The sequence below is a fragment of the Sabethes cyaneus genome, chromosome 2 (genome assembly GCF_943734655.1).
Source record: "Sabethes cyaneus chromosome 2, idSabCyanKW18_F2, whole genome shotgun sequence".
Taxonomy (NCBI): Eukaryota; Metazoa; Arthropoda; class Insecta; order Diptera; family Culicidae; genus Sabethes; species Sabethes cyaneus.
Window position 1 is genome coordinate 136,534,610 of NC_071354.1, and position 22,987 is coordinate 136,557,596.

Genomic DNA, 22,987 nt, shown 5'->3' on the forward strand with positions numbered 1-22,987 from the left:
ACTGTATTTGATTTTATTTTGTTAAAAGATAAGCGTGTTTTTTACAAATTATATATTTTTCACAACAGTAAATAAATGCTTATTTTTTCATAAGCCCCGGTTTCTCTTTGTAACTGATTTCTGAATGTTTCGCTCAACCCAACAAGGTACCATTGGACCATAGTGCAGCGCTCTTACGTTACGAGTGTTAAGTAATTATGTTACTTAAAATAACGGTTAAAACTTAAACGTCTAACAATAACTCAATTAAAATCATTGCTTTTGGTTTGCTATCATTAAGGGATGCAGATAATATGAATTGACACCTATACCCATTTAAAAATCTCAGCTTAAAGAGCATTTTATCACAAATGTTGCATAGAAATGACACCGTATCCGCTGTTCAAAAATCTGGTCCTAACAAAAGTGATTCACAGTCTCTTTTAGTTGAATGTATTGCAGTGTCCTACTGTTAGCCGAAACAGTATCTGAGCTCTTTATTCGTCATCCTAAAAGAAAATATACATGTTTGTTATTGTTTTCCCCAGTGAAACAGAAATATATCTTAGATGCAAATCCTGCGGAACGTATTGAAATAATATTTGCTATTCTGGTATTCCATGTTTTTTTTCTTTTTTTTTTTCAATTAATTGTTAAGCATATTATCGCGAATATACTGCAATTTTCGATTAGGCAAAAAGAGAAAATTTAATAAATAAAAATGATATGTACTATACATAACTAGCAAAAAATTAGAAAGTATTTTCAATGACAAAATTTCCACTTTGTTTGCCTGAAGTAAAATATTTTGAAATAGATCTTAATAATTTTGATTAAACATACTCTCGTGCGTATATTTTGAGTTTTTATATATCCTGTATCTAAGGTACCCCGGGGCAAGTGGGAATACGGGGTAAATGGGAACGGAGCTCATAACTCTCTTCAACCTCATTTTCTCCAACCAAACCTTTCTAGAAATAAAAGATATAACTCACACACGGTATTCATTCATATTTGCTTTCAATACGAAGAGTTAAAAAATCAAACAAATATATTATGAATAACGTTATTTGCTGCTGAAGCCTCTACAGTTCCATTACATAACTTAAGGACACAAACGTAGCATATATGTTTAACTGAAAATTAATCGTCAATGATGCAGTGCATCAATATTTTTCAAATCTAACACTCGTCTTTTTTGCCAAAAAAATATTACCTATATAGCACTTCATTATAAACATATTACTGTTTCAAAGGACAAAATAAAACATTTTTAATTTCTCAATATTGCGGTTTGACCGAGTAAACTTTTATTTTTGGAATTTTAAGATATATTTAATTTTTACAGTTAAACACTTGCGTAATTTAACAAAAATACTGTTCCCAGTTCTTTAGCTGTATATTTTGTGCAATCATTTGATGTGAATATCTATGTTTTCGAATAAACGAGACGATGTATCACCAAGTCTGTACTGATTTTATTGCATACGTCTCTGAAAATGAAAAATAACGTGCATTAGAAACCGAAGAACAGAGGAAAGTTTTCGATAGCAGATTGCAGAACATAGCAGATATCTATGAAAAATGAATCTACAGGTCGCTACTACGAACCTCAAAAGCAGTATTTATTCTAGAAAATATGTATTGCAATTTCTAAGTGAGAAAAGCTTCGAAAAACAATAACTTTGTCAATGTTTTTACAGATTGATATATTGATTAAATCATTTTTCCCCTTTGAATATAGCTTTTGTAGCTTCAATCCCGATAACAGTAAACTTCTGGTTGCACCACAGGATATAGGTAGACTTTTAAATATTTCTCAAAAAATACTGCAGTTGAAGCATTCCTATTTGGTATATAAATTGCAACCGAGAAATAAATTTTAGAGGGTAAAGAGGCAAAATATGTTATTGACACTATATTGAAAAATAGTTTGATACCAATGATCTTATCAGAACTATAGTATCAAAAGAAATTACACGCTGTAAAGATAAGATTGAGAAAAAAAATTATCTAGGATTTAGTACGAATTACAGTATTTTTTATTTACTCTATATCAGTCAGGATTACTTTTCAGTGGTGGAAGAGTAAATGCTGGATGTGAAAATTTAGATGAACTGAAAAAACTAGAACTGTTTCAATTCATTTAAATTTTCATTTTTCACATCTAACAAGTATTTATTTCCAAGTATATAATTTGATCTCACACACATATTTCATTAATCTATTGAATACATATAATGTAATGTAAGTAATGTTTCTAAAATACATCGAGCATTTAGCTCGATAAAATACCACACTCATGAGAAGGAAGAGTAACTCTTAAATATTAACGCCTGTGCAATGAACTGAATCCATTGAATCTGATGATTTATCTTTCATATCTAAGCAACAGTTTTGGCCAAATTTATCGATGAGTTAGAAGAAAAATGAACCTTAAGCACCGCACCCATTTAAGCGAAAGTAGAGGCCATGTTTGCATTAAAAATCACGGTAGCATATTTACCTTCACGATTGAGCTCACAATGAGTGTAGTAGCAACTCCTATTCCAAACATCAATACATAAGGCAGAAACTTGGTGGAAAATCCCTGTCGTTTCTTAAGTAGTGTAGTCAGGAATGAAAGCTTTGTATCCGAGTACGGAGGGTATCTTGAACTATAAACATCATTAGGTTACACAAATACTCCTGCGATAGACGATAGCAAACTCACGAGGCCAGTTTTTCGCCGATCATATTAAAATCCTTAGCCAGGCACGACTTCCTATGGACAAACGTGTCGAATGAGTATTTTCCGTGATACGCCCCCATTCCGCTCGATCCGACGCCTCCGAACGGTAAAGTTTCAACTAGTGAACATAGATAATAAATATTACTAAATGCTCAAGCTGTATATTTGAAGAAAAAAACTGAAGAACATAATTATTTTCAACAATCGTTTAAAATATGTTATTATTTTCTGTTACAAACTTAAAGCTATTTTTACGATTAATTTCCAACCTGAAAAGTGTGTCAAAGTGTCGTTGATACAAACACCCCCACAAGATGTGTTAGTAATTATTGTTTTTGTATCCGATTTGTTGCAGCTAAAGATGTACATCGACAAAGCCTTTGGTCTAATAAGGAAAAGGTAAACACATTAGTTTTGATCACTAAAAGAAACTACGCATATTAGATTGCTTAAGTTATGAGTAGGTATTATATCCAACTAAAAATTAAATTCTAATTCTAATGTTTTCTACTCTAAACAACACTAATAAAATGAAAACTAAATATGAACGTGATTGTTCTGTTGAAAATGGAAGCATTTACCTTTCCCAAACAAAACTGAACAAGTGAAGTTGAAGCAATCAGATCTAAATTGGTTTACTTTCGATGTGTTGACACAATATAATTATTTGATTGATCAAACGAAGTAAAACCCTTAAAGTTAGTTAGTATTGTTAAAACGTTGTCTGAATTGGTTAAGGATCAAGTTAATTAAAATTTCCCCCGTATGTAAAAGCACATTGAACCACTTTTCGGACAGTATATTAAATATAAGTATTATACGTGAGTCAACCTCTAACCTGCTGCGTGCATCATAGTGTCGTTGATACAAACTCCACCGCTAGAAGTACCTTTAATTAACGCTTTTCTGTCGTTTTTATTTTCGCTGAAGATATACAACGCGAGTGCCTTTTGTCTATTATAGGTAAAAAGAGTAGTTGATAAGTATTGAAACCGATCACCGCGACGTTAAAAATTCAGTATCAGTCTATCAATCGATCAATTGGCTTATCGATTCGATTCAATCGAATCGAAATCTGATACGCAATTCTTAACGAAAAATTAAGTAGCAGTCAGAAAAAATAACAAATAGACAAAATTAAATGAGTGAGTACAAATAATGTATACAAGGCTTTGTTTAAACCAAACCGAAGAAGTAAAATGAAATTGTGTAAATCCGAACTATCTGAAAGAAAAAATAATCTATTGACCGTACATAGAGTGACTATGTTCACACAAAAATATTCGTTTAAAACAATAGATATAAATTTAGCTTCTTCCGTTTGGTTACAATTACAACCGATAAGGCTGAACATTATAATTCCATGTACCGAAACCTCCAAACAATACACCAACAAAATTGTAAGTCCATCACCAACAAACAACATTAGATTACTTTTGCAAGTCGTAATTATGTACACAACCAGCTAGAACAGATTTGTCTAGCTATGTAAACAAATTTTTAACTCGTCTTACCAGCATACTGCATAATGGTATCATTGAGACACATGCTTCCTGATCTCGTACCATGAATGAAAAGATCTTGCAGTTTCTTGTCTTGCGTAAAAATATACATAACAAGCGCGGGTGATCTGAACAATTTTGAACATGCATCAATACCAATCGGTGATGAATCATGTGATTCGACAATGGAGTAGAAAAAAATGAAACAAAAACGAAACGAAACATTACAAAAACAAAAATATAACAAACAGATGTACAGCGATCGTAACATCACACAATTTGGATACATACGAGCAACTTACGAAACCAGGAATACTTCATCTATTACCTCGAATTAATAAAGCGGATAGCATCATAAGCATTCTCAACGTTGATGATCGGAAGAATTGGTCCGAAGATTTCCTCTTGCATTACGGCGTCACTGGGACTAACATCTACCAGGATCGTTGGAGCGATATACTTTTCCTGTGAATCCATTTCTCCACCAATGGCCACATTTGCTCCTTTAATCATCGCACTAAGACGCCTGTTGAATATATATGAATAGATCGATATTTTAAATCTTCTTATCTAAGCAAACTAACTTCTTAAGACCACGCATAAATTCATGAGATAAGAAATTAATTAAGTCTACACAGTTTTATAACATGTATTTTTTCTAAACTGGTGTAGTTATATTTGATTAAAGGTTCTTAGTGACGTAAACCCATTTCAGTAGATCAACATGAAACTTCAATACGTGTTGCTTATCACTTAAGTTTCTATTTGATTTGTGCTATGACCCAAGTGTTTTTCAGTATTCCGCACTTTATTTTTTCACTATCGACATTGAGGGACCGATTCGTTTATTATCCGTACCTGGGTATAAATGTTATACCACTTTGTACCTTCGTGCCTGCTACTTTGCAATATCAATCATGCTCCTATGGCCGAGGAGCTCAACCATTGCTTATACTTTCCCCGACACAAAATACTGCAGCACGTTCCTCGATCCAAGCAAAGCTTGGAAATAACCTCTTTAGAGATTTCCCTTCTTTATCGACAGACTTCGCAGCCGGTTATTAGAGTACAAGACAATTACAATTGCTCTAGCAGCACCGCCCAACTGAGATTCGAACATACGACGACTGGCACATTAGACCAACATCGTACCTCGTATCCTCGAGCCAATTCCACTTTAATAACTTGCCCAGTAAGAAGCTACTTCGTTAATAATATAAAATTCAATACCAAGGAAAGATATAGTTGGACTCGAGAATAAGCTAATGCTTATGTCACTGAACGTCGAATGGCCTGATTCTGATGTAGAATTATTTATTCTACATAGACTGCACTAGCAGACTTGTCAGAGTGTACGACAAAAGCGTCAATAAATTGTCGAATCTACTTAGAATCTGCAAAACAAATTCATAATGCGCTAGAGGTGTTTTCAAAAGAAAAAATATAAAACTATCAAAATTTGTAAGGGTTTTGACATGTTCAGGTAGGTATCATATTTTCATAGAAAACTGTGAAGATAGCAAAGTCTATTCGCTAAGAGTAAAAATTTATTATCGGTCACATTCTGTATAAATCAAGATTACACGCCGATCGGATCACGTCGTAATATTTTAGGTATTTTTGTATTTTGTATTAAGCATCAGCATCTTTATCATCTTTATTGATTCCAAAAGACGGAAACATCGAAAAATCTCTAGCCTCTAGCGATTGTTTACCTTTTAATAAGCATTTTTTTTTTAAATTTCGACTAAAATACTCAAATAAAAATCTTAATAGACTATACGCTTACAATTTTAAAGCATAATTAAACCAATCCAACGCCATTGATGGCCGGTATAGTCTTTTTTGTATCCATAATTAACTACCTTCTTACGAAACAACCGTTTTTCATTTGCATTGAGTCATTGAAAATCATGCATTTATTCCACGTTTCGAAGTTCACTTGAAGTCTGACTTTTGAGACAAGGTGAAATTAGTTTTTGTTGCAAACCAAATGAGATGCATAACAGTTTAATACAGCGGAGAAAGAAATCAAACCGTTTACTGAATCCTGACAACTGTGGCAGACAAATATTGCTTGAAATACTCACGTACATTAGAAAAGTAAACATTTCCTTTCTGTTGGTACCTAGATTGGGAAAATAACGAAAATCTACTATGATAGCTGAGTAGCACCCTATTATAAAAAGAGGAATGTTTTGGAATGGATTCAATACAATTCTCAGCCGTATGGATAAGCTCTCCCAATAAGGTAGTAAACATTGTTAGTTATATAATAACTTGTTGATATAATTTCATTTGTCAGTAAATAGAAATCACTCATAGTAGTAGTGATACAAAATCATGATGCGGCTCACGATAATTAGACAAATACTCGCCACAATAGATCAAATAACTAGTTACAGCAAAGAATGTACCCAACAAAAATACTCTATTATTCAAAAGGAAAAAATACTCTATTATCTAAAAGGAACTATGTTTTTTCAACTTACTGGAAATGCTGCTGGTTAATAATCCTGCACAGATCGGGACTGTCCTTCGGGTTGCTTCCGTACCATTCGGTTAAAATTTTTTTCGCTTCTTCCACAAACTCTCTTTGCACCTGCTTCGAGCAGAGCAGATAGTCAGGAGCGATACAAGTCTGCCCGGCATTGATAAATTTGCCCCACAGAATTCGCTTTGTGGCGATTGAAATATCTGCGGTGCTGTCAATATAACAGGGACTTTTGCCGCCCAGCTCAAGCGTACAAGGCGTCAGATTTTCATTGCATGCCTGATGCACTATTTTTCCGACTCTGCCGGAACCGGTGTAGAAAACGTAATCGAATTTCTGCCTCAACAGTTCTGATGTCTCCTTGGCACCACCTTCTATTACCTTGTAGCAATCCTGTCAATAGAAAGTAATATCAACGTTCACGTTTCTTTCTTTGCCGGCTGGATTACAACCCGGTGAGTGTAACTGCAATTACGTAACCAGTTTGTGCGCGTATTGTAGCTTGAAAAGTTAGATGGTCATTTAGTTCGCTAAGCGTGAGCTGGACTCTGAACTGTTCAAGCTAACATGATATGTCGATGCTACATAAAAAGGCGATTGCATTAAAAACATGTTCTGAACAATTCATGCGAAACGCGAGAATGAATCAAGTACATACGTAAATTATATAACTCCCTCCGTATAGTTTCTCGAAATTAAAATATTGTAACACATTCCATTTTTCTAAATGCTGAATTTTTACAGTTAGATTATTTTGCAAAGATTTATTTCAGCTGATTGCAGGTTGTACCAGGTTGTGAATATACGGCAAATTACCATAGAAGTGATACTCACTGAGTCTAAATACTTTGGAATAGTTTCTGCAATGAACTTAGACGTCGTCGCCGCGACTTCGCTTGGTTTGATAAGTACACAGTTTCCAGCCGCAATTGCTGCCGCCACTGGAACAAGGGTTAATTGCAGCGGATAATTCCAAGCACCGATTACCAAAACTACGCCATATGGATCTTTGTAGATGTACACTCCGTCCATGATATTGACCATAGTTTTTTCCGGTTTCTCCGGTTTGACCCATTCTTGCAGATTGTAGATGGTGTTTCGAATGTCGTTTATGAGAAAATCAATCTCCAGTACATGAGCCTCCTGTTTGTGCTTCCTCAAATCAGCAGCTAGCACTCTGACCATTTCGGCTGAATTCTCTTCGTACATGCGCAACAAGTTTTTGAGTTGCTTCTCTCTGCCGGTTAATGAATACAGGAAATATTAAAATTAATGCGCGTGAGTGAGACGTAGAATGTAGTGATACTTAATTACAGACAACAGTCAATGAGGTCAATACAGCATTATAGCAACGTGATTGTGTGGCACACAATGGCACAATGAGTAAGTAAAATTTAAATAACATTAGTTCATGCCTGTTCGCATAGGTTTCAAAATCATTTAAAACGATTCACTGGTTCAAAAGTTGTGAATTTTTAATATGCGTGCTTGTGCGATATAATGTATGTGTGTATGTATGTATCCATATTTACATACATGTGTGTATGTATGATTATTTGCACATACAGCAATATGTGTACAAACATCCACACGTACCACAGCCTTGTTGCCTAGTGTCGTAAATAAATTTACCTGAATTCGACATCTCTGGTCTTTCCACTAGCGAAAGTCGTGTGAAGTTGTTGTACTACCTTGTTAATGAAATAACATAAAATAATTAACGGTTTAAAATTTGAAATTAAAACTGTACACTTACATCTGCGTAACTCATGGCGCTATCGTCTATTTCTGCATTGTAGAAAAAATAAAAAAAAAACATTTATAATTATTACTGAAAGCAGCAATCCAAAAGAAAAGGAAAAGCATTCAAAACATGTATCGCATTATGCATATATGAGCCGTATCCCGTTCACGCACAGGTTGTTTATTCTTTACAAAATTTCATCCCAACGGACATTTTTGTTGTAAAGTTTATCAAGCGCTTGTTTCACTAGTATTAGCTATAAAATAGTTGAAACTCTTAAGGGATTATATACAGTTAGAACTTTCAAACAATCGATTTTCATAGTGTGCTTGTACACCTTTTACCTTGTTTATTTTTTACGCGAAGGATTTTTTATTAGGAATTTACACGGATATGCGTCTAGTTTTACGTGAAGTTATGGATTTCACGCAAATTGATAAAGTTGATAAAATTTACTAAGGTCGCACGTAAACGGATTCATGACCGTTATGAGAAGTGCGATGGATGAGAATCACGTATATTTTTACGTAAGTTTGGCGTGTGAATTTAAGGCGGACATTCAAACATAAAAGTCAGTGTTTTAGTCGAAAACATTGACTCGACATTTTTCTAAAATAAAACTTCAAGATACACACCCGCATGGTTAGATTATGTGTCCATGTCCGCCGGTCCGGCAGAACAAAGGAATGAAATCAGAGATCTCCACTGCTGACGGTTACCCGCCATGGCTTTTACCTGTCGCCAGGACAGGTTCTCGTCTACAGCCCGGATGTCGTTGGCTAAGCTCCGTCGCCATGAGCCTCTGGGTCTGCCTCTTCTACGCTGTCCTTGTGGATTCCAGTCGAGTGCTGCTCTGCAAACCTCGTTCGCTCCTTTCCTCAAGGTGTGTCCGATCCACTTCCACCTACGCTCACGAATTTCTGTGGTTATCGGCCGTTGATGACACCGACGATGGAGTTCCTCATTGGATATCCAATTATCAGGTCACCAGGCACGAATAATATATCGCAGGCACCGGTTAATGAATACCTGCAGTTTTTGCGTTGTCTCCGCTGAGATGCACCACGTTTCGCAGGCATACAGCAGTATGGATTTAGCGTTTGAATTAAAGATTCGGGTTTTCGTACGTAGAGTGATCTGGTTTAAGCGCCAAATGTTTCGCAGACCTGCAAAGGCACCCCTGGCTTTCCTGATCCGTGTGGCTATATCAGTCTTGGTACCACCATCGGGCGTTGTTTGGCTACCAAGATATTGAAAGACGGCTACCTGCTCAACTTGTTGTCCCGCTACTGTAAAGTTGGTGGAATTGTCAGTGTTCACTACCACAGACTTAGTTTTCGCTACATTGACTGTGAGACCTGCTGCCTGGGAGCTCTCGGAGAGGTCGTCTAACTTGCTCTGCATATCGTTTCGGCGTTGTGCGAGCAAGACAATGTCGTCGGCTAGGTCGAGGTCATTTAGCTGCTCCATCGTTAGAGGATTCCAAGGCAATCCTCGATTTGGTCTACTGTCAATTGCTCCAACTAATATCTCATCCATAACGATGAGAAACAGAAGCGGTGATAAAATGCAGCCCTGTCTCACGCCAGCAGTAACCCTTATGGGGTCGGACAAGACGCCGTCGTGCAAAACCTTGCACGAGAACGCCTCGTACTGAGCCTCGATGAGATGGACTAGCTTATCTGGAACTCCTCTACGCCTAAGTGCGCCCCAGATGTTTTCGTGATTGAGTCGGTCGAACGCCTTTTCGAAGTCAACGAACACCAGCAGAAGAGAGTCCTGGAATTCGTTGATCTGCTCCAATATAATGCGGAGCGTTGTGATATGGTCTACACATGATCGGCCAGCACGGAATCCAGCTTGCTGCCGCCGGAGAGTAGCGTCGATCTTCTCCTGGATCCGGTTGAGGATTACCTTACAGAGTACTTTGAGAGTAATACAGAGCAACGTGATGCCACGCCAGTTACCGCATTCCATTAGGTCTCCTTTCTTAGGGACTTTGACCAATATGCCCTGCATCCAGTCCACCGGAAAAGTTGCGGTTTCCCAAATATTGCTGAAAAGCTGATGCATCATCTGGGCTGACAAAGATGGGTCAGCTTTGAGCATGTCGGCTGAAATACGATCTATCCCTGGCGCTCTATTGGATTTCATACTCTTGATGGCTGCTACAATTTCATCCAGCGATGGCGCCTCCGAGTTCACGCGATTTATTCGACGAACTGTAGGCGTCGTACGCTGCTGGTTTTGTTGGTCTCTGACATTTGAAACTCGGAAGAGTTGTTCAAAATGTTCAGTCCATCGCTTAAGCTGTTCTGTACGGTCAGTCAATAGCTGACCAGCTCTGTCCTTTAGCGGCATCTTTGTATTCAACCTGACACCACTAAGGCGGCGAGAAATATCGTACAACAAACGGATATCACCATTGGCGGCGGCGGTTTCTCCTTGTTCGGCTAGGGAGTTAGTCCAGGCTCTCTTGTCCCGCCTACAAGCACGTTTAACAGCCCTCTCCAGTTCGGCGTATCGTTGACGGGCAGCTGTCTTAGCCGATCTGGTCCGCGCTCGCTCAATGCCGGCTTTCGCCTCTCTTCGTTCGTCGATCTTCCTCCAAGTTTCATCCGAAATCCACTCCCTCCGCCCACTGCGCGCTTTGCCGAGGGTTTCATCACTGGTCGTGATGAAGGCGTTCTTGATGCCGGTCCATTGCTCTTCAACGGTTCCACCAGATGGCAACTCCGAGGCTCGAGATTCAAGTTGTTCAACAAAGGCCCTTTTCACCTCAGGATTCTCCAATCGGCGGACGTCGTAGCGGCACCCAACTTTCTCCTCCCGTCGTTGGACACGTGCGACGCGCAGACGTATCTCAGCGATAACAAGATGATGGTCGAATGCAATGTCTGCGCTGCGTTTGTTGCGTACATCAAGAAGGCTCCTTCTCCATTTCCGGCTGATGCAGATGTGGTCGATTTGGTTTTCTGTTCGGCCGTCGCGGGAAACCCACGTGACTTTATGTACTGGTCTATGGGGGAAGAGCGATCCACCAATGACCATGTCGTTATTACCACAGAATTCTGTAAACAGCTCCCCGTTTTCGCTCATCTCTCCTAGGCCATGGCGTCCCATGACGCGTTCAAGGTCCGCGTTGTTTGAGCCAATCTTCGCGTTGAAGTCGCCCATGTGAATTTGGATGTCCCCTTTCGGGATTTTCTTAACCACGCTGTTCAGCTGGCTGTAAAAGCTCTCTTTCTCCTGCAGGTCGGCAGCATCTGTTGGCGCATAGCACTGGATTGCCGTAAGGTTCCTAACCCGTGTTCTAAATCTGGCAACGATTATTCGCTCATTTATTGGTTCCCACTTCATCAGGGCCGCACGTGCCCCTGGGCTCAGTAGGAATCCAACTCCTCTTTCTCGAGTAGAATTTTCACCTCGTATGCCAGAGTAGAGCAAGACTTGCCCGGATGATGTCCTGTGTTCGCCAGTACCCGGCCAGCGGACCTCGCTTAGCCCCAGGATTTCAAGCTTCAGGCGGCTAGCTTCCCTTGCAAGTTGAGCCAGCTTGCCCTGCTGGGCAAGGGTCAGTATATTCCATGTTCCGATTCGTGTCCGTGTTTTCATGCTAAAGGTCGTTGCCAATAATCCGGAGAGATTTCTTCTTTCATTTTCATTAACTTTTTGTGTGTTCTGGTACAGTAGGCTGTTAACCTAAGGTCCTTATCCCGCTGATGGGGCTGCCATCTTAATGTGGGCGGGAGCCACTGTGCCCCCTTTCCTGTTAGCATACACACCCGCATGGGATGTACGAAATGGTGACTTAAGATATAATATTCAGTTTTAGTTTTTTGACTATTCTAATTTATTGATTATTATTTGATATTAATACAAGGCAAATATATTTTTTCAAGGTGTTGTCCACCAAAAATTAAATCATCCAATCGCACGTACACACTTTGCTACACATGGTAAATGTTTTACTTCGTTGGTAGAGCACTCAAAGTTTTGGAAAAATAGTTTTGCTAACAATAATTTAAAAAATGGTTTAGCAAAACAAAAAAAGTTGTAGGTATCAGTTGCAAATCGATAGGGGTATTCACGTAGCGCTTACTATGTTGCGTAAACGGTGTATTCCGTGTATAAACTGCCGCTATTCGCATTACAGTTTTGGTTTTTATGGAGATGGAACTGTAATGTGAGTAGCGGCAGTATAAATACGCAAAACACAACATAGAAAGCGCTGCGTGAATACCCCTAATATGTTTCAAAATACGCATATTATGTAGGTATTTCTAGCTTGCATGTAAAATTGTGCATGTGAACTGCTTACAATTCTAGTCATGACCTATATCCACAATTCTAGTTACTTCTTTAAGGAACTTTAAGGAATCTGTTTGTGTTGGCTTTCAGTATTCACTAACTTAAAGTAGATAATTAAATTGATTTACTAACGTTTGTCTAAAAGCGAATTTGTTTATTCAATCTGGGTTGGAACCGGATGAATTTTATCTGTCAGGTAAGAGCAAATGAACACAAAAAATTCATCCAGTTCCAACCCAGATTGAAAGAACAAATTCGCTATAAGTTTTACCGTTCATCAACATGAACACCGGTAGTATTTTTACGCAGGTTTTACAATTTTAATAAAGAAATGTTACCTGTAATTCTTATTTGATTTGATAAAATAATCCGAAACTGCGCGACGCTTCTAGAAACTGTTTTATTTACTTCCACTTTTTCAATGTAAACAATCAACGATTGTCCACTGCTATTAGACCGGCTAGAGAGACTTAGAGAGTCGTCAACTGAAAAAATAACCTAGTAACAATGCAGCTGCTACAATGTTGTCACATGCACGGATTGTTCTGTGATCAACAGACATTTGGAATAAATTACCTTTATAGAATCTAGATATAAAATTCCTTATCTTGATCATTTTACTGTAGTTAATGGTTGTAATGTAAATAGTTATGCAGGTGTTGTCGTTTTATTGCTAATTCTTTTTGGAACCATTAGAGATTTTGAATTATGCGATGCTACAAATAATAATCGCCTCTATTCTACATAACGATCGGTACCGGATCCGATCATAAATTGCGCTTCGATCGGAATACAACGTATGCTATAACACGCGTCGATCGGAACGTTTCTGATCGAAACGCGCCCGATCGGAATATAGAATCGAGGCGAATAACAGACTCAAGGACCCTTTCTCTGAAATTTTTATTTCAAATACATAAAGTATAAAGTTCATAAAGTTCATAAAAAGCTACCAAAAATAAAAAAGAGCGGTTATGTACAAGACACGACCGCATAGATGACGTGACTACAGTGACTGTGACAGTGACTATCCTCTTTAAAGTGATAGTAGCATGTATCCATGCATGTAATAATACGATCCTTCATATATACTTGCTGTATGCGCACATTTATCAAAGTAACAACATTGTATACGTTCAAACTTCAATAGATTTCAGAGTTATTTCTAATGAAACGGCAGACATACGCCTCCACACAGAATCATATTATAATTGAACACTACAGCTGCTCCGCACCTTTGGAACACAGATAACAAGTTCGTCTAACCGTAATCGTCTCACCGAAAAGAAATTGCGTTTTTCACGCAGATCTTTAATTGACTGCATTATAATAAATACTTTCCTATAAATTTGATACAAAAAGACAACTTCAAATTTGCTAAATTCCGGATATACTCTGGTACAAGCGAAAGTACATATGTAAGCAATTGCATGCAACTAATTGTAGAGGCACAAATAAATTGTCCAAAACCTATTTTCGGATCAAACAATTGGTAATTCTTCATCACTTTGAAAATTGCTGCATCATGTCATATCAGTTTTGAATAAATTCTTGCAATATATGGGTACAGCTGCGCGAAAGCGGTTGGTCGCTCACTTTTTTATAACTGTTCACTTTCAGGACATCAAATTGAACTAGGTTTATCGTGGACCTAAGAAATCCTATTAGAATCATGGTGAGTATAGACATGTTGAAACGAATATGACAAACAGTAGGCGATGTGGAGTAAAAGCTTTTGTTGAGCAGGGCAGGACGGTGTTCTGTGACGTAGCGAATTCGTAGCTTTTCTCGTTACTTTGGCTTTATAGACAGCCACCCTAGCAACGATGCGTTGCTACTTAGTGTTTGCTAGCTGCAGCAACAAATCATTTGGCTGATCGATAGTGAAATGCTTGTTTTGTTTGACGAAGGTTAAAACCAAGGAACGTAATTCTGTAATAATATTTCTGAGATTCTAAGTGATTCTAATGTATTCCTTCCAGATGCAAATTCAAACAGACGATTTAGTAGACGTAACATTGGTCGCCGAAGGTCAACGTGTTAAGGTACACCCAACAAACATTTTTGTTGCATAATTGCTGATCAAACGCTTGGTTAGTGGATCTTAGCTGTATAATGGTTGAATAAATTGCTCTTCAAATAAAAGGTTTGTTGGGCACCGACTGCTTCAGTCACCTTCAGGAAGTCAGTACCCACCTTACTTCCGCCTGAAAGGGTTTGATCAATCCGTACAAAACTTTGGGAAATTGAATATGGAGTCGGAATGAGTAATTATACCAAATTTGGTTGACATTGGAAGTGGTCGATTACAACGGATATGATCACTTGAGAGGAAATGACCCCTATATAACCTTGAAATTTGAATTTTGTAAAAAACCCAAGATAGAATATTTTAAGAGCTTCTCTAAATTAATTGTTTTGTCCAATACTAACATCCTGTGAAGAAAAATCTGAGGTGCATGGAAGTTAAATAATAATTGCCTTCGGACATAGCGTGTACCGCACAGGAAGGATTATGTGTATGATCGTTTTCACCTACTTCCCGTGGTTGGATCATTACAAAATTTGTATCGTAAGAAGCAGTTTGTGATTTTTTCAAAAATGTTAGCCGTTGATGTCCGTTAATACTCAATAGATATGGCACTGCCCCGGTTTGTACCAATGTCAACGGTTCAAATATATGCCACAAAGTTTATTCAACGCAACATTTAAATGTGCGATGACTTGCATCTTAACGGTATAATGTTGTTCTTCAGTCTAGTGGCTGGCTACTAGTGAAAATTATGATCTCATAAATCAGAAATCTTGTTTTATAATTTACACATTCCTATTCAACACTTTCAAATCTGTTAAATCTGTCTAATCAGCAAACTGAATTTATTTGGGATTGTTTCCCAAAGAAATTTAATTTGCTGGTTGCCATTTCCTTCCGTAGTAACCGGTTCTACTAAATAAAATCATTACAAATTTTGTAATAAAAAACTTTGCAACTCAATCAAAATTTCGTCCGGAAGTTATATTTTTCTTTAAACATGTTTCAACTAGGGAAAAAATCAAACACGCATTAATGCTTCTAGTTCATAAAATAAACAAAGCAACATAAACAAACCGCATTCGACTATACTGTAATGCTACTTCGCTACACTCACTACATACAACTGCAGCCTCATTATTTATAGCTATAACCACCGGACAGAAGACGTGATTGCGTGCTTATTTCGTCACTTTCAGTACACTTATTAGCTCCGTTCATATGCAGCAATGTCGACAACACGGCTACGGCCAGAGCCAAGATTGTATATATGGATTGCAATTACTTCGTTACGTAAAATACTATGATCTTTTACATTATTGCCTGTCTGTTTTTATTGAACCGAGACAATAATTTCCCTACGATGAACGCAAGCTTCGATTGGCTAATCAAGTTTTTTTTTCTGTTAGAATAAGTATATCACTGTTTTACATACATTATTTTTGTTATGTATAATACGATGTTCGAAACTAAATTATCGTCTCACCTTCGAAAAAACTTGCTAATAAGTAATATCGTCCGAAACAATTCACAAAATTCAACCTTCACTCATTTATGCCTTAAGCTGACACTGTATCACGACAACACAACCACTGCACAATATGAAAGTGAAACGGGAACATGCGCACTGAACAAATTCTCAACCGCAACTGAATGTAATTCTGCCGTCTGCCCGGCGATGTACGAGAGTACAAGCGGCTCTTCGCAAGTACCTACATGAAGTCAAAGCAACACGCAACACATGCACACACTGCTGTGGAACGTGCTTGATCGGTCCAAACTAGGAGTTCCACCTTCCACCATATGACGATGATATACACAACAGTGCGGCGGGCGCATGGCGCAGACTACAATCTAGACGAGTTGCTGGATACCAGCAGAAATGAATTAAGTAATCCAATGAGTAATTTTTGTAAATACACTTCACTTGGTGTTTTGCCTTTTTGCTGTGCCTGCTTTGCGGCTGGATCTACAATTTCTCCATCTAGCGTTATATACAATACAATACAAAAATAATCACAAAAAATGACAAACATTGTACAGCTTGTCAGCAGTTTTGAAAGGTCGTCCTAAAGCTGGTCCAGCATAAAGCTTCAGTACAAAAACTTCATCATCTTTTGGAATGTAATTATTGGGTGAAACGAAAAACAGTGGCTTTATTTTATTTTAAGCTATACGATACTAAGCTAGAACATTTTTGACGTAGAACTACATCTAACAGGGAGGTAGGATATTCGCGTTGACAGCATTAATCGATCTCTTGCACACGCATAAAAAGTCCCATAAGTGAGTGCGGGTGAAAATCTGCCAAAATGTTACGCTCTTTAACAAATTCCTATTTTGCTTCACCCCTACAGTAAACTTTTGGAGGTGGCAGCAGATTACGTTCGTCAACGCGAATCATTCTAAATAATCTAAAAATGCGACGGTCTTGAAAAGTACTTAGGTTTTGATCACCGATTGCATGCTTGATTTTCAATATTCATACAACAATATTCTACGCACCTTTACAGAAAACTTAATTTTTAACAGTGCGCTTTTTAACCCTCAATTGAAGATAGAATTAACAAAAGGGCGAATGTCGCAAGTGTAAACAAACCGAGTGAGGGTTGATTTTCCTATGCTGGCCCAGCAAAAAATAACTCTCACCCGTTTTGTTTACATTTGCGACATTCGCCCTTTTGTTAATTCTATCTAGAATTGATTACTCGAAAACCTGAATTAATCCACCTAGCGGTGTGACTTTGCCTATCTGCCAAGCATTTTTTTTAGATTTCTAGGTATATGAATACCGGTTATTCTATGTGAGGTGATCAAACAAAGGAAAATGAGGGGATTTGACAAAAACGGTAGATTTGTCGGTCGGTAGATTATCATGAGGTTCAGACACTCGGAGTTGACTACCTATATTATTAAATTTTAGATTTAGAAAGACATTCTTCGATAAAGTTTACAAAAATGTTCTGCTTATAAAATGCAAGCTTTATGATTTACATAGTAAAATACATATTTTAATTTTAGTATGTCTCAATATTCGCAAACACCGTATGAAAACGCGTGATGGAACAGGAACAATCAACTTAAAGATTTGTATACGTCATTTAAATTGGGAAAATAAATGTATGACATATTCCACAAGCTATGCAACTTTATTAAAAAATGTATTTTGAAACCGATTCCAATGCCAAGATCGCGTTTAAATGTTTTCTTGTTTAGCAACATAAATAAAATATAAGGTTTATTATATAACTATATGGTGGAAAGTGATCAGAGATAAATGTTTCATCAGTCTTTCTTTATTTCGCTTCAGTCGAAGTGTAGATAAATAGGAGTATATTATTTTGACTGAAAATAAATTACATATTATATCTATTTCCAAATGGAACAGACAATAATTTTTAATTTTTTTTTTCTTTTAACGACGTATAGCATATGTGGGTCATTCCACGGGAAATTTACGGTCAAAATTTTTTTTCTCTTAGAAATATTTTTTTTACATTCTTTGTTAAAAAAAACGACACGTATTTTTTTTATTTCGATTTTACAGCATTTTTTTTAAATGCTGATTGTAAACATAGTTTGTATTATCAAAAAATAACTTTCTATCAGATGTGTTCACTATTTCACAAGCTTTCAAAATTGGTATGCCATACCTCCTCTCGATTGTTTTTCAATAGTTAAATAGAGCATTTTTATAAACAATTGCATTTTTTTCAAAGTCGGAACTTTTTTTTCTCGGTTTTTTTATTTTAAAATATTTGCTGATCTTTCTCGAAGAAGCATGCAAAATTTGGAAATGGAAAAATGAAAACTCTAGAAGTTATGAGTTTTCATATACCATTTTGTAATGATGGCGAATATTTAAATGCTATCCGCTTTATTTTATCAGGCTAAGCAATGGGGGAAGTTGTTTTCTACTTTACTGTGAGGAAAATTTGCATATTAAAACCCCATGAACTCCTCAGAAACTTGCAAAACTCGAGAGTGTGACTAAAGTCATGCGAACTTCACGATTTATGTACAACACAGTTTAATTTGTGGCAATACGAAGTTTGTCGGGTCAGCTAGTTCCATAATAAAAAGTGTTCCGACTTTTTTCAAACATTGTGTATTTGCTTATTTGGCGTTTAGAGTTTCCTTTTGATTTAGTTTAGTAACTAATGTTAATAACAAATGAAAAGTAAGTAAAACTAAACCCTTGCATAATTTCAAAATCATTCAATTTTGATGTTTTCAAAAAGTTTGCAGTTTTTATAATTTTTTCTGAAAGCACGAGACAACATATCGAAAATTTCGAAGCAATAATTTAGAGATACAAATTTTATATAAGTTTGGAGATGAGAGAGTTTTATTTGAAGCATTTTTGCATCAAATGTTCGGCCTTCTTAGTATTACTGTTAGTGGAATTTGAAATATGTTTAGTAAGGAAATTGTAAAGCTATCTATCTATCTATCTATCTATCTATCTATCTATCTATCTATCTATCTATCTATCTATCTATCTATCTATCTATCTATCTATCTATCTATCTATCTATCTATCTATCTATCTATCTATCTATCTATCTATCTATCTATCTATCTATCTATCTATCTATCTATCTATCTATCTATCTATCTATCTATCTATCTATCTATCTATCTATCTATCTATCTATCTATCTATCTATCTATCTATCTATCTATCTATCTATCTATCTATCTATCTATCTATCTATCTATCTATCTATCTATCTATCTATCTATCTATCTATCTATCTATCTATCTATCTATCTATCTATCTATCTATCTATCTATCTATCTATCTATCTATCTATCTATCTATCTATCTATCTATCTATCTATCTATCTATCTATCTATCTATCTATCTATCTATCTATCTATCTATCTATCTATCTATCTATCTATCTATCTATCTATCTATCTATCTATCTATCTATCTATCTATCTATCTATCTATCTATCTATCTATCTATCTATCTATCTATCTATCTATCTATCTATCTATCTATCTATCTATCTATCTATCTATCTATCTATCTATCTATCTATCTATCTATCTATCTATCTATCTATCTATCTATCTATCTATCTATCTATCTATCTATCTATCTATCTATCTATCTATCTATCTATCTATCTATCTATCTATCTATCTATCTATCTATCTATCTATCTATCTATCTATCTATCTATCTATCTATCTATCTATCTATCTATCTATCTATCTATCTATCTATCTATCTATCTATCTATCTATCTATCTATCTATCTATCTATCTATCTATCTATCTATCTATCTATCTATCTATCTATCTATCTATCTATCTATCTATCTATCTATCTATCTATCTATCTATCTATCTATCTATCTATCTATCTATCTATCTATCTATCTATCTATCTATCTATCTATCTATCTATCTATCTATCTATCTATCTATCTATCTATCTATCTATCTATCTATCTATCTATCTATCTATCTATCTATCTATCTATCTATCTATCTATCTATCTATCTATCTATCTATCTATCTATCTATCTATCTATCTATCTATCTATCTATCTATCTATCTATCTATCTATCTATCTATCTATCTATCTATCTATCTATCTATCTATCTATCTATCTATCTATCTATCTATCTATCTATCTATCTATCTATCTATCTATCTATCTATCTATCTATCTATCTATCTATCTATCTATCTATCTATCTATCTATCTATCTATCTATCTATCTATCTATCTATCTATCTATCTATCTATCTATCTATCTATCTATCTATCTATCTATCTATCTATCTATCTATCTATCTATCTATCTATCTATCTATCTATCTATCTATCTATCTATCTATCTATCTATCTATCTATCTATCTATCTATCTATCTATCTATCTATCTATCTATCTATCTATCTACTGTTCGATTCAACTGCTCGACTGGACTGTTCGTTTTCAGTACAAAAACTAAGACTAAATATTAAAAAAGGACATTTTGAAAACGTAAAATTTGTGATGAATGTTGAGGCACCAGGTTTCAACCCCCAACTTCCAGTTTTCGCCACTCCCAGACTCCAGTTTTCGCCATATGTGAACTGCTAGGGTGACAAAACCTGGTGCCCTAAGAGGCGAACCAGCCGCAGGCTGGAAACCTCTCTAATATAGAATAAAAAAAACCTGGTGCCGTTTTCCTATTCTACAAATTTACTCAGGATGTTAAAGTACACATTTTATCTGAAGACCGTTTATCGTTAAGATTCATATTACCGTGTTATAACATAAATTAAAAATCATCACACGCTTTTTAATTGAATATTTCCAAACATTACGACTTTCATCTATTATGGTAATCGTCTTTATGGCAACTGTCGGTATGACAAACGTCCGACGACTGCCATTTCGTCCGGTCACCCCTTTGCCGGTGACACGCTTTGCGATGCTTTACCCTATTTAAACTAATTGTTATTGCGAACATGATAATTTCTCAAAGTTATAAAAACTACGAAATCACTATTGTGTTTGAGTATAAACTTTGTTAAACTGACAATTCATACCCGTCAGCTCTGTTTTTATAGCAAATTATTGAGTGTCAATAAACATCATTGTTCACGTACAAACGTCATGGATATTTTGGCAATTGACCTCTAATGGATTATTGTGTTCATGGCATATACAGCACTGGCTATGTTTCTTCACTTTTTCTACACTTGTACGTTATTGGCGAGGCTATATACATAACGAGTGGAATAGCGTAGTGTATACCTACGACTGATATCACATGAAAATATTCCAACCAAATACTAGAATCACATTAAACTCTGACATAACAACACAGCTTTTTTCATTATAAACTTGCGCGCATACCTAATATTCTGCTCCAAAATGTGCACTGATACTTATTCTGAGACTTATTTGAGCCAACGAAAGTTTTGATATCTCGTCGAGTAAGTCTGTTAAATACGATTTGAAATTACAAGCTAAACAATTCCCGCCGACATGCGATTTACTCAGCTTTCGATACTCAACTGCTGCGTCTCCGGTTTGCTGCGTTGTCCATATTCATAGTTTTGTATTTGTGTACTATATAATCAATTATTTTCAATTTTCGTTCATACATTTACCGTTCGCAGCAGTGTGCGCAAAGTACAAATTGAGCGAAGCAGACGCCTTGGGAGAAATAATGTTGTTTCTATGCGCAACCGCAGAATACGCTCATTCTTGCTTCTTCAACTCGCAAGGGAAGTCGATCCTTAAACAGATCGTGCGATGAGTACGACTTAACAAGTTCTATTTAAACCTTCGAATTAAAAAGCTTGGAATATTTCTATTAAAAAGCAAAGCCTAGGTACTACATTCCGTTATCGAAACTTGACCTTCTGTTTTTTTATACGACAGACTTCGCAACCAGCTGTTAGAGTGCAGGACAATTGCAGGGCCAGTTGCTACGATCCTATTGACTCTCCCAGTCGAGATTCGAACATACGACGACTGGCTTATTAGGCCAGCGTCATACCTCGGAGCCAACTGGGAGGAATATTTCTATTAAAACGCAATAAAAGTGCATTATGTAGTATCTATTTTTTTAAAATTCTTAAATTTTCTGAAAAATTTATTAGCAATCCTGAGCAGTGGATCATTGAAGATTGCCAGTTTTGCAGTGACAATATTTTGCTTCTGGCGGTAATATACATTAAATTGTCCACCAGCACCAGAAGCAACTAGTTGTCTTCTAGTATCTTCAATAATCCATGCAATGTTCGTTGTGGTTTCGATTTCGACGACTACCTAAATAATAATTAACGCACATTACACATTCCAGGCAAATCTTCTAGTAATATGCTGTCACAGTAAGAGTATGTAATTTTTCAACCGTGGGCCGGCCACGTCGCAAGAATGCCGGACGGCTGTGCAGTGAAATCCGTTATCTTCAAGAACCCCACCGGCACCAGGAATAGAGCGGCCCAACGTGCTAGATAGTTCGACCAGGTTGAAGCCGATTTGCATGTGTCGAGAAGCGCTACGAATTGGCGACAAGTAGCCCAGGACCGAGTGCAATGGAAAGGAAATCTTGATACGGCAAAAGCCATGTCAAAGGACGTAAATATACAAAACTTTTTCGAAGTGTGTATGCATGCACATTTGCTGAATCTATACCTACCTATAAAAAGATATTTCTGTCTGTCT

The 22,987-nt window shown here is 36.5% G+C and overlaps 2 protein-coding genes across 7 annotated transcripts in view; both read right to left on the reverse strand.

Annotated features, from left to right (window-relative positions):
• Positions 1-21,811, reverse strand: LOC128734022 (aldehyde dehydrogenase, dimeric NADP-preferring-like). Of its 6 annotated transcripts, none has more exons than XM_053827985.1 (10): positions 16,280-16,428; positions 8,463-8,494; positions 8,339-8,397; positions 7,541-7,943; positions 6,705-7,099; positions 4,541-4,738; positions 3,549-3,664; positions 2,693-2,828; positions 2,486-2,636; positions 1-488 (listed from the first exon to the last, which is right to left on the reverse strand). In XM_053827985.1, exons 2-10 carry the CDS (start codon positions 8,475-8,477, stop codon positions 477-479), a joined length of 1,485 nt encoding a protein of 494 aa, XP_053683960.1. In that variant the 5' UTR covers positions 8,478-8,494; positions 16,280-16,428; the 3' UTR covers positions 1-476. The 6 variants fall into 6 exon arrangements, with proteins under 6 accessions (XP_053683960.1, XP_053683958.1, XP_053683957.1 ...); XM_053827983.1 differs by lacking the exons at positions 1-488; positions 3,549-3,664 and adding exons at positions 1,286-1,472; positions 4,225-4,340; XM_053827982.1 differs by lacking the exons at positions 1-488; positions 3,549-3,664 and adding exons at positions 1,288-1,472; positions 2,980-3,095.
• LOC128736043 (uncharacterized) overlaps positions 16,641-22,987 on the reverse strand; it is a 16,914-nt gene continuing 10,567 nt past the window's right edge. Inside the window, exon 3 of the mRNA XM_053830527.1 lies at positions 16,641-16,777. Coding sequence (XP_053686502.1) covers positions 16,641-16,777 — 137 coding nt within the window. The remainder of the gene's footprint in view (positions 16,778-22,987) is intronic.